Source organism: Podarcis erhardii (genome assembly GCF_964252035.2).
Source record: "Podarcis erhardii genome assembly, chromosome: 2".
NCBI classification, from domain to species: Eukaryota; Metazoa; Chordata; class Lepidosauria; order Squamata; family Lacertidae; genus Podarcis; species Podarcis erhardii.
In genome coordinates this window covers 115,687,539-115,702,039 of record NC_138498.1, presented here as the reverse complement: position 1 = coordinate 115,702,039, position 14,501 = coordinate 115,687,539, and the positions used below count along the sequence as shown (strand labels likewise).

The 14,501-nt window shown below is 49.8% G+C and overlaps 1 protein-coding gene across 1 annotated transcript; it reads right to left on the bottom strand.

Moving 5' to 3' along the window:
* Positions 1-352: 352 nt before the first annotated feature.
* Positions 353-12,533, bottom strand: LOC309336681 (uncharacterized protein). The gene is made up of 4 exons (XM_081852838.1): positions 12,339-12,533; positions 10,294-11,005; positions 5,182-5,278; positions 353-3,348 (listed from the first exon to the last, which is right to left on the bottom strand). The coding sequence occupies exons 2-4, from the start codon at positions 10,981-10,983 to the stop codon at positions 2,120-2,122; spliced, it is 2,016 nt and encodes a 671-aa protein (XP_081708964.1). The 5' UTR covers positions 10,984-11,005; positions 12,339-12,533; the 3' UTR covers positions 353-2,119.
* Between the last annotated feature and the right edge of the window lie 1,968 nt (positions 12,534-14,501).

Genomic DNA, 14,501 nt, shown 5'->3' with positions numbered 1-14,501 from the left:
GCCTTACCACTTCACCTGCTTATTTTGGTGGGTTTCTGTCTGAGAAAAGCCGACTTATCTGGCATGCAGAATTCTGGCAAATAGCACCCCAGGACAACAGAGCATGGTGGTGTTCCATTACACAACTGGATCAAGGAATCTCAGCTAGAAATCCCTTTGAGTGCCTCCAAATACCAGTTTCTGGGAGCCATAAGTGGGGAGTCAGCTGTTCTCATCCTGCTTGCGACCGTCCCAGAGGCAACCGGTTGGCCACTGTTGGAACAACAGCTTTTGGCCTGACTCTTTCAATTTAATTCACCTTACCAGGTTGTTACAGGATGTTGGGGTTGGGGAGGAAACGGTGGAGACCTCCTTGAGCTCCTCGGACGGGAAAGGCAAGATACTTATTTTTTAATGCAATGCACGTTCCACTACACATGAGATACAGCAGCTAGAATTTAATGAGGACCTGGAGTTAGTTTTAACACAATACCTACAGTCAGTACAGTTGCTACAATCTAAACTGCTGTGACTTTGCACATATTGCCTTCTGCTTTGGGTGGATCACCACGGCCGAGAAACAAATGTGCCCATAACATAGGTACGCACCAATGGCAAATTGATAAACATCCCTCTATAATACAATGGAATAGAATATTCTCTCTAACCCAGTGCCTAAAAGCAGTTGTGTACATCCATCAAGAGAGCAGTTAAAAACCAACAAACCAATCACGTTCCTTGCCAACAAGGTTTACTTTTTGAAATCCAGCACCAACCTTTTTAAGACACCAGCCCTGCAGAAGCAGCGATCCTAACTCAACACACCTGGGAGTAAGCCCCACTGAATTCAGTGGGCAGGGCTGAGATGGCAGCCTAAATATTTCAATTCCCTTTCCATCTGAATTTTATTCCAATCTGCTCAGGCTACAGTGCCAGTGTGGTGTGGTGGTTAAGAGCGGTAGTCTCGTAATCTGGGGAACCGGGTTTGCGTCTCCGCTCCTCCACATGCAGCTGCTGGGTGACCTTGGGCCAGTCACACTTCTCTGAAGTCTCTCAGCCCCACTCACCTCACAGAGTGTTTGTTGTGGGGGAGGAAGGGAAAGGAGAATGTGAGCCGCTTTGAGACTCCTTCGGGTTGTGATAAAGCAGGATATCAAATCCAAACTCTTCTTCTTCTATAGTGTTGCGTCTGAACTCATTTTCTGGCTCTTTCAATTAAGCAAACTCTCAAAGCTGGCCTATGACACACTTGAACCATGAAACCTCATCCTTGCATATTCAGAGTCTACTTCAGGCTTACTTCCAGGTCACCCTAAAGCAAGAATGGCAGAACCCAAAGCTCTCCAGGTGTTGCTGGACCGCAGCTCCCTTCATTCCTGGCCATTGCCCGCATCGGCTGGGGATGATGGGAACTGGAGTCTTGCATCCAGAGGGCCACAAGTTCCCCAAACCTGGCATAAAGCAATACCAAAAAACCTCAGCCAGCAGCCCTTGTTCCACTTGCTGGTTCTGTGAGCCAGAGTGCCCCTCCCTTGCAGCTCCCGGGCAGCTGGCAGCTGGAGGAGAGTGTGCCTTTTGGCAGGGAGAAGAGAAACAAGTCCCTCAAAGCGGGTTTTCGCTGCAGCAGCCCCAGAGGCTTTGTCAGAGAGGTGAGAGCACTGCTTGTCAGTGTGCTGAACCAAAGGCGGCATGTTCTGGAAGGCCTGCAAACGCCATCTTGGTAGTCAAGATAAGCCCACAATTAGTTGTTGTAGCAAGGAGCTCAGATAATGTTTACCGTGGTACCTCAGGTTAAGAACTTAATTCGTTCTGGAGGTCCATTCTTAACCTGAAAATGTTCTTAACCTGAGGTACCACTTTAGCTAACGGGGCCTCCCGCTGCCGCCGCGCGATTTCTGTTCTCATCCTGAGGTAAAGTTCTTAACCCGAGGTACTATTTCTGGGTTAGTGCAGTCTGTAACCTGAAGTGTCTGTAACCCGAGGTACCACTGTATATTCACTTGCTTTGCTGGGAGTCTGCACCTTTCTTTGAATAAACCACTAGGACTGAACCCCTGGGTGATTTGGACGTCCTTCTTTGGTATCCCTGCACCCGACCGCACCCACGATCCCACCACTGGATCCGGACACGAAGCCGCCGCTACGGCTTCTCCCTGGCGTGGATCTTCTGGTGCCGGGAGAGGTTGGAGGAGCTGGAGAAGGTTTTCTCGCACCTGGGGCACTGGTAGGGCTTCTCTCCCGTGTGCGTCCGCATGTGTTTCTTGAGGCCTTGGCTCCAGCGGAAGTTCTGCCCGCACTCGGAGCAGGCATAGGGCTTCTCGCCCGTGTGGGACCTCTCGTGCTTGGCCAGCTGTGACCTCTGGATGTAGCCGTTCCCACAGTGCGCACAGCGGAAGGGCTTTTCCCCCGTGTGGGTGCGCTTGTGGGCGGTGAAGTGCGAGCTGGAGATGAAGCACTTGCCGCAGTCGGCGCACTGGTAGGGCTTCTCCCCCGTGTGGGTGCGCTTGTGCGTCGTCAGGTGTGAGCTGTAGGTGAAGCGCTTCCCGCACTCGGTGCACTGGTAGGGCTTCTCGCCCGTGTGGATCCGCTCGTGCTTCCTCAGCTGGCAGCTGGAGATGAAGCTCTTCCCGCACTCGGAGCAGGCGTACGGCTTCTCGCCCGTGTGGGTCCGGGTGTGCGTGACCAGGTCCGATTTCTGGTTGAAGCTCTTGCCGCAGACGGCGCACTTGTGGGGCCTCTCCCCCGTGTGGGTCCACTTGTGGATGACCAGGTGCCGCGTCTGGCTGAAGCTCTCACCGCACTCGGGGCACTTGTAGGGCTTCTCCCCCTTGTGGCTGCCCTCGTGGATCACCAGCTGCGGCCGGTAGCGGAAGCTCTGGCCGCACTCGGCGCACCGGTATGGCTTCTCCCCCGTGTGTACCCTCCGGTGGCGCAGGAGGTTGCAGCGCGTGCCGAAGCTCTTCCCGCACTCGGGGCACTTGTAGGGCCGCTCGCCCGTGTGGGTCCGCTCGTGGATCAGCCGCCCGATCTTGTCGCTGAAGGTCTTGCCGCAGGCCGAGCACTTGTACGGCTTCTCACCCGTGTGGAAGCGCTCGTGGATGATGAGGGACTCCTTCCGCGTGAAGCACTTGCCACAGGCCGAGCACTTGTGCGGCTTCTCGCCCGTGTGCGTCCGCTCGTGGATGATCAGGTGGGCGCGGCAGTCGGAGATCTTCCCGCAGTACTGGCACTTGTGGGGCTTCTCCTTGGGCGGTGCCTTCAGCGTCTTCGGACGGGGGCCCAAGACCACCTTCTTCCTCACATGGCCGTACATCCCCTCCTCCAAGCCGGCCGCTCCCCCAAGGATATATTGCTGCTGGTCACTGACTCCTGGAATAACGCAAATAAGGGGTTAAGAGGAGTCTGCTGGATCAGGCCAATGCCCCATCTAGCTTAGGGTCCCATTCTCACAGTGGCCAACCAGAGGCCAGTAGGAAACCAGGAAGCAGGATTGGAGCACAAGTAGAGCTGGGCGCTATCTGCTTTTGAACTACAGTGGTATCTCGGGTGTAGAATTTAACCCGTTCTGGAGGTCCGTTCTTAACCTGAAACTGTTCTTAATCTGAGGTACCACTTTAACTAATGGGGCCTCCCACTGTTGCTGCACGATTTCTGTTCTCACCCTGAAGCAAAGTTCTTAACCCAAGGTACTATTTCTGGGTTAGCGGAGTCTGTAACCTGAAGCGTCTGTAACCCAAGGTACCACTGTATGTGCTATATCAGCAGCTAAACATCACAATACAGTGGTACCTCAGGTTACATATGCTTCAGGTTACAGACGCTTCAGGTTACAGACTCCGCTAACCCAGAAATAGTACCTCAGGTTAAGAACTTTGCTTCAGGGTGAGAACAGAAATCGTGCGGCAGCAGCAGGAGGCCCCATTAGCTAAAGTGGTGCTTCAGGTTAAGAACAGTTTCAGGTTAAGAACGGACCTCCAGAACAAATTAAGTAGTTAACCCGAGGTACCACTGTATACCGAGCTAAGTAGAGGCACTGGCTGGCTTCACGTTTTTTCCTGCATCGTGATTTCTGCCTGCGTCTGCTCTTGTGATCCGCTGCATGAGTCAGGGGAGAATCAGAACTTACAGGGTTAAACAGTTCTGAGTGACGTCTCACATTCTGACGCGTGGCTATGTTCACATAGGGGAGTGTTTCTCTGTGTGTCTTTTTTCTTTCGCTTTTGCCGAGAAAGCGGAGGGATGGCAGCCAGCTTACCAGGCTGATTAACGATGTTTTTCTATGCAATAAAGACTTTGGAGATAAGAGTAAAACCTGCATTGAAGTCTGAATTATTCCCACACAAAGCAACAGCTTTCCCGCTGTGCAAGCTCTGCTACGAGTGCTAAGGAAGCTGGAAGAGGTTTTTACCGGCACGGACAGCAGCAGTGACGCAGCTAAGAAGAGTGCCGGACGCCATCATGGCACGGAGCTGAGCAGGCAGAGCTAACAGGGGCTGCAGATGTATGCCCAGAGATGGAAAGAAGATAAAGTCCCTACTAGAGAAGAATGACGGGTAAAGTTGATGGATTATGCTGAAATGGCTAAAATGACCGGAAGAATCAGAAATCAGGAAGACCAAGATTTTAATAAGGAATGGGGGAAATTTATAACTTATCTTAAAGACCATTGTAAGCCGGTAAAATTATTAGTAGGGCTGGAATATCACTTGCAGTCTTAAGAGTGAATCCTGGACACAATGGAGATGTAAAAGATTTGGATCATCACAAAAGATGTGGGAGGAAATGACCAGGAGATTTCTTGGAATTATGATTTATGTTTGATATATACATCTCTGTAAAAAAATTAATTTGAAAATCCAAATAAATAATTTTTTAAAAAATAAAATAACAGGGGCTGCAGGAATTGAGAGAAGCATTGGCTGGCTTCATGTTTTTTCCCCATATTGTCATTTTTGCAGAACACACAACAACATTATGATTTGCGATATATTGCAAGGTCAAAAATTATGAAACCAATATCACGATATGGACTTCAAACAGGTTTTGAATTACATATCCAAACCGTGTCCCTTCCTGTGGTTTCCAGCAACTGATGTTCAGAGGCATCCCTGCCTCTGACCAGCGGATTCAATCTTTTGTCAAAGGGCTCTGTCCTCACCTGTACCCCACCTCCCCCCCAAACCCCACTTTGAGTCTCCTCACCATCACCATCCACGGGCAGCTCAATCTTCACAATGTCTGACGGATCCAGCTCCGACTTGGGGGAACCGGCAGCAGAACTGTCCAAATCCTCCACTGTCTGGGGGGGGGGGAAATAAGGGCAATATGCAATATGTTTTTTTAAAATGAGTTTGGAAATCCATGTGAATATGCACATGTATGTTGGTGTGTATCAGGGTGGACAAAAATCAATGATTTTTTTTAAAGATAAAAAATCAGATTTTTAAAAATTTTTAATCATTTTTTTTTTAAAAAAAGTCAGATTTTTAAAAATTTAAATCGGATTTTTAAAATAAAATGCTTTCGGAGGAAAAATCTTTCTAAAGATAGTTTTCGATTTAAGTTACATTATAGTCCAAAGGCTACTCATCAGGAAATAAGGATTTGTTTAAGATTTTCATGTGTGCCATAACTCAGTCTAAGTATTAGTTACAGATAGGTAGCCGTGTTGGTCTGCCATAGTCAAAACAAAAAATTCCTTCCAGTAGCACCTTAAAGACCAACTAAGTTAGTTCTAGGTATGAGCTTTCGTGTGCATGCACACTTCTTCAGATACCTTCAGGTAAGGGAAAGAGGGAAAGAAAGGGAGATCCCTGTCTTATTACACCAAAACATGACAAAGTTGCCCCATTTTTCTATGATTTATCTGAAGAAGTGTGCATGCACACGAAAGCTCATACCTAGCACTAACTTAGTTGGTCTTTAAGGTGTTACTGGAAGGAATTTTTTGTTCAGTCTAAGTATTGTTTTAAAATTGTTTAACCACATCAGTTAACAAACATGGATACATATGCTATGTTATTGTTCCAGTTAAATAAATTGTCTAAACTGTTATTGAGGAAATTATTATTTTTCACCTTCCAATAAAGTACAGCAGAAGGGCCCTGCTCCTGCCACTCACCACCTGGCCCAGGGCGGGGCCTGACAGGCCTCACAAGGACTGCTTCTGCTGTGCTGCCCAGGAGGACTCCCCTGCGTAAGTACCTGAGGGCCCTGCTCCTGCCACTCACCACCTGGCCCAGGGCAGGGCCTGACAGGCCTCACAGGGACCGTTGCTGTCACTGCTGCTGCTGCCCATGAGGACCCGGAGGGGCGCAGAGTTCTTTTTAAAATGTTTTAAAATTTTCCTTTCCCTTTTGACTTTTTTGTATGTGGGGGGGTGGGGGAGATGGATGTTTGGTTGGGCTTGGGAATTTGTTTGATTTTGATGAATTTGTAATTTTTACAGGTTTTTGTTTGTATTGTTTTATTGTTTTCTGGGTTTTTTTTTATTGTTTTAAGGTTTTATTTTGTTCTTAAGGGGAGGGGTCAGGGCTGCCGGGGAGTGGGTCCCAGCCAACAAAATGGCTGGGGCATGTTCCACAGAGGGGGATGCGCTGGGACAACCAATCTCAGTGATCACGGGTAGGAGGAGGAGTTACGCTAAGACCAGACCATGACATTACAGAGGAGGCATGTTTAGTCGTTGTCTAAGGGCTATCCCTGGCTCCGGGTCTGGTCCTGACCGAACGGATACTAGAATCAGCAAGGGATACCCACATGACCTGAAGGTGCTGCTGTGCAATGCCAGGTCAATGATTCATAAGACCACTGCCATCCATGACTTTATCATGGATGGAGGACTTGACCTGGCATGTGTAACAGAGACTTGGTTGGATAAAGCAGATGGGCGTGTCCTTGCCGCTTCTTGTCCACCAGGTTTCTCTTATGCACAGCAACCCAAGTCATGTGTGCAGGGAGGGGGGGTTGCAGTGTTTTTTAGGAAGTCATTAGTTTGCACCAGGCGTCCTATTGGGAAGACCCAGTTCTCTGAGTGCATGTTCTGGAAGTTGGGTAATAGGGGCAGTACAGGATTCCTTTGGTGTACCGACCTCCCCACTGCACCAAGGATTCCCTGCCCGAACTGCTTCAGCTTGTGGCAGATGTTCTCCTGGAGACACCTAGTTTGTTTGTCTCAGGGGATTTTAACATCCATGCCGACATGACCTTACAAGGGGCCGCTCGGGACTTCATGGAAAGCATAGCCTCCATGGGACTGTCCCTGAATAAGTCTGGCCCAACCCATAGCTGTGGATATGCCTTGGACCTGGTGTTCACCTCTCTGGATGTTGGTGATCTGACACTAAGTAAAAGCGAAACGAAAGAAGTGCCATGGTCAGATCACTTCCTGGTGCAACTGGACTTCTCCGTGACCCTTCCCCTCTGCTGGGAGGCGGGACCAATTTGGATGGTCCGCCCCCGCCACTTAATGGATTCAAATGGTTTCCAGAGAGTGGTAGGGGATGTTTTATCCCATGCTGATGGCCTTTCAGCTGATTCCCTGGTGGCCCGCTGGAATGTGGAGTTAACCAGGGCTATTGACTGTTTGGCTCCGAAGCGCCCTCTCCGATTGCATGGAGCCCGGACAGCCCCATGGTTTTTCACGGATCTGAGGGCAATGAAACAATCGTTGAGACGGCTAGAGCGCCGGTGGCGGATGACCTATTCTGAAGCTGACCGGACACGGGTTAGAGCTCAACGTCGAGCCTAGCAAGTGGCGGTAGCGACGGCGAAGACTTTCTTCACCACCTCTATTGCATCTGCAGAAAACAGCAGCAGGAGACTTTTCCAGGTGGTTCACAATTTAGCGGAACCACCTGCTACATCGGGGCCCAGTACGGGCCACATGATCTCCTGCAATGATTTTGCAAAGTTTTGCAGATAAAGTCGTTCAGATTCGGGAAGAGGTAGATGCCACCGTGGGAGTAGGGCCGGAGCGGGAGAGTCTAGTCAAATTGCGTGGAATCAATTCCAATCTGTTACCTCCAAGGATGTGGACAGGCTGTTTGGACAAGTGAAACCAACCACCTGTCTCCTTGATCCTTGCCCATCTTGGCTTATAAAAGCTAGCTGGGAAGGGCTGGGCGATGGGCTTCGTGGGGTGGTGAATGCTTCCTTCCGTGAGGGAGCCTTCCCAGACCTGCTGAAAGAGGCGGTTATTAAACCGCTTCTTAAAAAACTATATTTAGATGTGGCCACAATCGCCAACTATCGCCCAGTCTCAAATCTTCCATTCTTGGGCAAGGTGATTGAGTGAGTGGTTGCTGAACAACTCCAGGCACGCCTGGAAGAAATGGACCATTTGGATCCCTTCCAGTAGGGATTCAGGCCTCATCATGGGACTGAAACTGCCTTGGTCGCACTGGTTGATGATCTCTGGCGCGCTAGGGACAAAGGTGAGAGCTGTTTCCTAGTTCTGCTGGATCTCTCAGCGGCGTTTGATACCATCGACCATAACATCCTTCTGGACCGTCTTGAGCGGCTGGGAGCTGGGGGCACTGTCATACAGTGGTTCTGCTCCTTCCTCCTGGGCTGTGTTCAGAAATTGGGGGGGGGGTGAATGAGTGTTCAGAGCCCTGGGCTCTCACTTGTGGGGTGCCTCAGGGTTCTGTCCTCTCCCCCATGCTTTTCAACATCTACATGCAGCTGCTGGGAGAGATCATCAGGGGGTTTGGGCTGGGTGTTCATCAGTATGCGGATACCCAGCTCTACCTCTCTTTCAAATCAGAACCAGTGAAGGCAGTGAAGGTCCTGTGTGAGTGCCTGGAGGCGGTTGGAGGATGGATGGCGGCTAACCGATTGAGATTGAATCCTGACAAGACAGAAGTACAGTGGTGCCCCGCAAGACGAACGCCTCGCAAGATGGAGAACCCGCTAGACGAAAGGGTTTTCCGTTTTGGAGGCGCTTCGCAAAACGAATTTCCCTATGGGGTTGCTTCGCAAGACGAAAATGTCTTGCGAGTTTTCGCGGGTTTCTTTCACTTTTTTCGCCCTTTTCCTAAGCCGCTAAGCCGCTTCTCAGCTGATCGCTAAAAGCCTCTAGACCGCTAATAGCGCTAATCCGCTAAGCCGTCAATGGGCGTGCTTCGCAAGACGAAAAAACCGCTAGACGAAGAGAATCGCGGAACGGATTCTTTTCGTCTTGCGAGGCACCACTGTACTGTTTTTGGGGGACAGGAGGCAGGCAGGTGTGGAGGATTCCCTGGTCCTAAATGGGGTAACTGTGCCCCTGAAGGACCAGGTGCACAGCCTGGGAGTCATTCTGGACTCACAGCTGTCCATGGACGCACAGGTCAAATCCGTGTCTAGGGCAGCTGTTTACCAGCTCTGTCTGGTATGCAGGCTGAGACCCTATCTGCCTGCAGACTGCCTCACCAGAGTGGTGCATGCTCTGATTATCTCCCGCTTAGACTACTGCAATGCGCTCTACGTGGGGCTACCTTTGAAGGTGACCCGGAAACTACAACTAATCCAGGATGTGGCAGCCAGACTGGTGACTGGGAGTGGCCACCGAGACCATATAACACCGGTATTGAAAGACCTACATTGGCTCCCAGTACATTTCCGAGCACAATTCAAAGTGTTGGTGCTGACCTTTAAAGCCCTAAATGGCCTCGGTCCAGTATATCTGAAGGAGCGTCTCCACCCCCATCATTCTACCCGGACACTGAGGTCCAGCACCGAGGGCCTTCTGGCAGTTCCCTCATGGGGAGAAGTGAAGTTACAGGGAACCAGGCAGAGGGCCTTCTCAGTAGTGGTGCCCTCCCTGTGGAACGCCCTCCCACCCCTGTTTAGGGAAGCTTTTAATGTTTGATGTATCACAGTATTTTAATATTTGGTTGGAAGCTGCCCAGAGTGGCTTTGGAAGCCCAGCCAGATGGGTGGGGTATAAATAATAAATTATTATTATTATTATTATCATCATCATACCTCACAATAATTTCATAATTATTGGTCTATTGGAAACCTTCATCTGATTGGTTGTAAATATTAAGATTATACCAGCAAGAATGAGTCTTTCTGTAAAAAAAAAAATGTTTTAAACCAAGCCTTACTGACTAATGATTTAAATTGTGATTTAAATTGATTTGATTTAAATCAAATCCACCCTGGTGTGTATTCAGTAGCGAATTCAGATCTGCAGTGTCCCTTGAGCTCCTTGGGTAAGAGGTGGGATACAAACAATAAATAAACTTTTAAGCCCGCATTGAGCAGCGGGTTGGGCTGGATGACCTCCTGGGGTCCCTTCCCACTCGACAAGCAACCTGCCCTCACCTTCTGCTCCGTCCTTTGCGGCCTCCACAGGAAATCCTCTGCCAGGGCCACAGCCTGGTTGCCGGTCTCCGGCCCCCTCTCTCGAACCCAGCACTGCATCTCCAGGGGCAGGATCATCAGGAACTGCTCCAGGATCACCAGCTCCAGGATCTGCTCCTTGGTGTGTCTCTCGGGCTTCAGCCACTGGCGGCAGAGCTCCCAGAGCTGGCAAAAGACCTTGCGGGGACCCTCAGCCTCCCGGTAACCGAAATGCCGGAAGCGCTGGCAGCGCATCTCCATGTTGAGGGCGTCTGGGATCTCCTCCTTCACTCCCACAGAGGCGTCTGCGTTTTCCTGAGCCTCGTGGACCTCCTTGCCGCTCAGGCCTGGCAGGGACAGATTTGCACTCTCTTCTCTGGACCACTGCTTAGTGTCTGACGCCCCTTCGAAGGAGGCCTTCGTCCCTGCAGAACTCTCCTCCATCGGGGGCCGAGGCAATTGTGCATCTCCCCACCCGGGATACGAGGACGGTGCCGCCGTCTTCAGGAATTCCTGCTTCCTGGCTTCCCAGAACTCCTGCACCCGATCCTCTGGTTCTTGCTTAACCCGAGGCGGAATCGATTCCGCGCTCGTCCCAACTTGGACAATGCGAAGTTCTTTCCCTGGCATGCCCTCCGCCGACGTGAGTCCTGGCGAGGCCAACTCCTCCATTTTGACTCCTGGCACGCGGCACCTAGACAGGAAAGGAAATTCCATCAGTTTAAGTGGGAAAAAGGAAACCGGTGCAAGATTGGACCAAAGAAGTATCTCCTTGAACGCACCACACTCCTGTCGCTTCCCAATTTGAGGAATGTGGACACGCACTTAAGGCCGCATTGTGAAGACAAATTGACTTTCGGCAATTAATGTTATTTATCCGTTTGTATGCCAAAAAGGCTTTTTAAGTGGTTTGCAAATATGAAATCAAGTTATAAAATCCACACGTAGTTAAAATGAAGAAATAAAACAATTCCAAAGCAATTAAACCAGTTTTTTTTAAAAAAACAAAGCAATTGAATCTTCCAGGACAAAGTCCCTTCACTGAGTGCAAGAGGTCCCTGCCCCAAGGAGCTTACAATCTTAAACTCAACACAGGGAACAACAGAAAAAATAGGGAAAGAGTAAAAAGAGAAACAATGTGATTTCTGCTACATGCAGACCTCCGTACATGGCCCTCAAGTGTCTCCTAAGAAGGCCACATCTCTCACTTGTCCTGCTTCATGCCCTCTGGGCTGGAAAACATCCTTGAACTCTGATCAGCCTTGTTTATGGTCCAGCTCTCACTTCCATACATCACTACTGGGAAAACCATAGCTTTTACTATACGGACCTTTACTGGCAAGGTGATGTCTCCACTTTTTAAGATATTGTTTAGGTTTGTCCCTGCTTTTCTCCCAAGAAGCAGGCATCTCTAAATTTCGCGACTGCTGTCACCATCTGCAGTGATCATGGAGCCCAAGAAAGTAAAATCTCTCACTGCCTCCATTTCCCCCCCTTCTGGCATCTCAGCTTAGTGCTGTCAAAACACTGACCGGCAGCGCTTCTCCGGGCTTTCAGGCTGAACCTGTAGATACCGCTGGGGACTGAATCGAGGCCTTCTACATGCAAGGCAGGTGCACCAACCGCAGGTGCTGCTCATTCCTGGAAGGGCTTGTGTGTGCTTGGCTGTGATGCTGATGACAGATTCCTGGGATATGAGCCTGTCCTGGATCTGGGAGGGCGCGGGCACTTTGTGCCTTCACTCCGCGCCTGAACCGGGGGAACCTTCTGCATGCAAGGCAGCTGCTCCTGCCGCCGAGCTTGCAGCTCTTCTGCAGAAGGAGGCTGCTATTAGCATACACGTGTGTGTGTGTATTAGCCAACACGTTTCATCTTAGGTACTCCTGCCTGCCTGCGTCCACCTGGGAGACTGGGAAAACGCCCGCCACATCTCCGACTCTCCCGATTCCCACCTCCCACCCCTCTTCTCCCTCCCAGGAATCCTGACTCCTATTATTATTATTATTATTATTATTATTATTATTCACTCGCCTGTTGCTTCCACTGCCTTTGCAAACCGTCCACGTTTTCCGGGCTCCTGCCGTCCCCAGCAGAAGGCAATGATGGGAAGGGGGAGGGAGGAGGGCTGGCGGTGCAAAAGGGAAGCTTCCGACCAGGAAGGGGAGAAGGTGGGGCAGGAAAGTGACCTCACTGCTTTTCTATCTCTTTGCGCACTCTTTCCCTTCCCTTCCTCGCCATGTGGTTCTGGTTTCCCTCCTCTCTAGGCGCGCGAAGCTCGCTGCACTTAACCCCTTGAGGGAGAGAGAGAAAGAAAAGAAGAGAGAGAGAGAAGGGAAGTTCTCATATAACTGTCGCGTCCTAAGGGGTCCCGAGGGTCATCCAGTCCAACCCTTGCAATGCAAGGGATCTCAGCTACAGCAGCCATGACAGATGGCCCTTCAACAGCAGAGACACTGCGTGTTGTCTATGTGAAACCAGTGTCATTCTTAGGGGAATCTGTCTGCCTGTCTGGGGAGACAATGGGAATCCCTTGCAGACGACCGCAGTGCCTGGAGACGATGTTGCTTCGAGGTGTTGTGTGGGAAGTGGCTGGAAGAAGTGGGGTGGTGGACTAGGAGCCCGGTGGAGCAAGATGAAAATGCCTTGCTCAGCCCAACCTACATCGCAGGGTTGTTGTGAGATTGAAATGGAGGGCGGGGCAGATGGGGAGAGAACCATGATATCTGTGATATTTTAATGTATTTTTGGTTTTTATGGAAGCCGCCCAGAGTGGCTGGGGAAACCCAGCCAGATGAGCGGGGTACAAATAATAAATTATTATTATTATTATTATTATTATTATTATTATTATTATTATTATTATTTACCTGGATTCCTTTGGAGGAAATGCCGGCTGTAAATGCAACGGGAGTAATAGCAATAAACAGAAGAATAAATAATGTACAGGGCAACTCTTGTTCAGGGCTGCTCAGAGCTAAGTTCAGTGGGACGTACTCTCAAGTAAAGGTATACAGTGGTACCTCGGGTTACATACGCTTCAGGTTACAGACTCCGCTAACCCAGAAATAGTACCTCGGGTTAAGAACTTTGCTTCAGGATGAGAACAGAAATCGTGCAGCGGCGGCATGGTGGCAGCGGAAGGCCCCATTAGCTAAAGTGGTGCTTCAGGTTAAGAACAGTTTCAGGTTAAGAACGGACCTCCGGAACGAATTAAGTACTTACCCTGAGGTACCACTGTACAGGCAGCAGCTCCCTGCTATACCTAGAGAGGCTCAGAAGCAAAAAATCGAGGAGAGTTGGGTTCTGAAGGAGTGGTACCTCGGGTTACAGACGCTTCAGGTTACATACGACTCCACTAATCCAGAAATAGTACCACGGGTTAAGGACTTCGCTTCAGGATGAGAACAGAAATTGTGCTCCGGCGGCAGCAGGAGGCCCCATTAGCTAAAGTGGTGCTTCAGGTTAAGAACAGTTTCAGGTTAAGAAGGGACTTCCGGAACGAATTAAGTACTTAACCCGAGGTACCACTGTAAAGCAATTTTGCTTGACTGGCTGGCTCCTTATTGCGCTCCAGGATGGATAACTATTTCCAGCCTGAGGGCCACATTCCTTTATGGTCAGCTTTCCAAGGGCCACATGGCAGTAGTGACCAGTGGGTGGAGCAATGGATGCAATTTTTAGAAATTTCGAAGCCTGGCACTCAGTTAAGAATTCATTGAACAATTAACTTACAGTACAGTGGTTTACATGGCTAGTCAGAAGTTTATTGGTGTTTAATGGGGCTTACTCCGTTTGTGTGCCGCCGCCGCCGCCGCTGCCTCTGTTGCTGTTGCTGTAACCCACCTGAGACCAGTTAAAGTTCAATGCCCTAGGCCATCAGAGTATTTCAATGTCTCAGACCAAAGATAGGCAACCTGTGGCCCTCCAGATATTGCCTGCCCCTCAATGCCTCAACTCCCATCATCCATGCTGGTGGATGGGAGTCTAGGACTGTCTGGAGTTGCATTCAGGGAGTGGATCATACTCAAAGATACAGATTTGCTAGACCTAGAGGGTTTCGATAACCAGTTCTGCTGGCATGCATATTTAGCTTACAATAAGGTAAAGGCGCACAGGTTTTTTAAAAATCATATAATCAGGAGATCTCTTTATAAGATCTGGGAGAAATACAGATGTTGTTGGAACCTAAA